Source organism: Myotis davidii, unplaced genomic scaffold (assembly GCF_000327345.1).
Source record: "Myotis davidii unplaced genomic scaffold, ASM32734v1 scaffold480, whole genome shotgun sequence".
NCBI lineage: Eukaryota > Metazoa > Chordata > Mammalia > Chiroptera > Vespertilionidae > Myotis > Myotis davidii.
Window position 1 is genome coordinate 655,289 of NW_006292360.1, and position 607 is coordinate 655,895.

The 607-nt window shown below is 55.2% G+C and overlaps 1 protein-coding gene across 1 annotated transcript in view; it reads left to right on the forward strand.

Annotated features, from left to right (window-relative positions):
- The first annotated feature begins 138 nt into the window (after positions 1 to 138).
- Positions 139 to 607, forward strand: part of CKB (creatine kinase, brain) — a 21,967-nt gene continuing 21,498 nt past the window's right edge. Inside the window, exon 1 of the mRNA XM_006765893.1 lies at positions 139 to 422. Within this exon, the coding sequence (XP_006765956.1) occupies positions 139 to 422 (284 nt within the window). The remainder of the gene's footprint in view (positions 423 to 607) is intronic.

The following is a 607-nucleotide window of genomic DNA, read 5'->3' on the forward strand; positions in this document are numbered from 1 at the left end:
ATTGAGACTACTTAAATACAAACACCTTCACTCATCCGCCAGGGACTTGACCAATCAACACAAAGAACAAATAAAACCACACTAGTCCCATGCCTTCTGCCAAAAAGAACCAGAGAACACTAAATTCTTCTAACCAATATGAAGAGTGAGCATCAAGGCCCAGAACTACTTTTTAAAAATACACCCCGTCCGCCCCGCGAGGAGCTGCTGGCTGTTCGGTCGCCGGCTTGGGCAGGCAGTGACGTCACTGCCCTGGTTTGGCGCCCTCCCCCAGGCCACCCCTACATCATGACCGTGGGCACCGTGGCGGGCGACGAGGAGTCGTACGAAGTGTTCAAGGAGCTCTTCGACCCCATCATCGAGGACCGGCACGGCGGCTACAAGCCCAGTGACGAACACAAGACCGACCTCAACCCCGACTGAGGTTTATCTTTACCGGAGAGCTCGGCCGCCCACTTGTCCGTGTCAGCATACTCAAACTCCAGGTCCGGAGACTCGGAATAGCCCTGTTGAGAACAGGAGAGATGATACGCAAGGTCGCTGCTTCCCAAAGGAAGAAACACGCGTGCTTCCAGAGACACTGCTGTGCTAAGGACCCCCCCGCCGC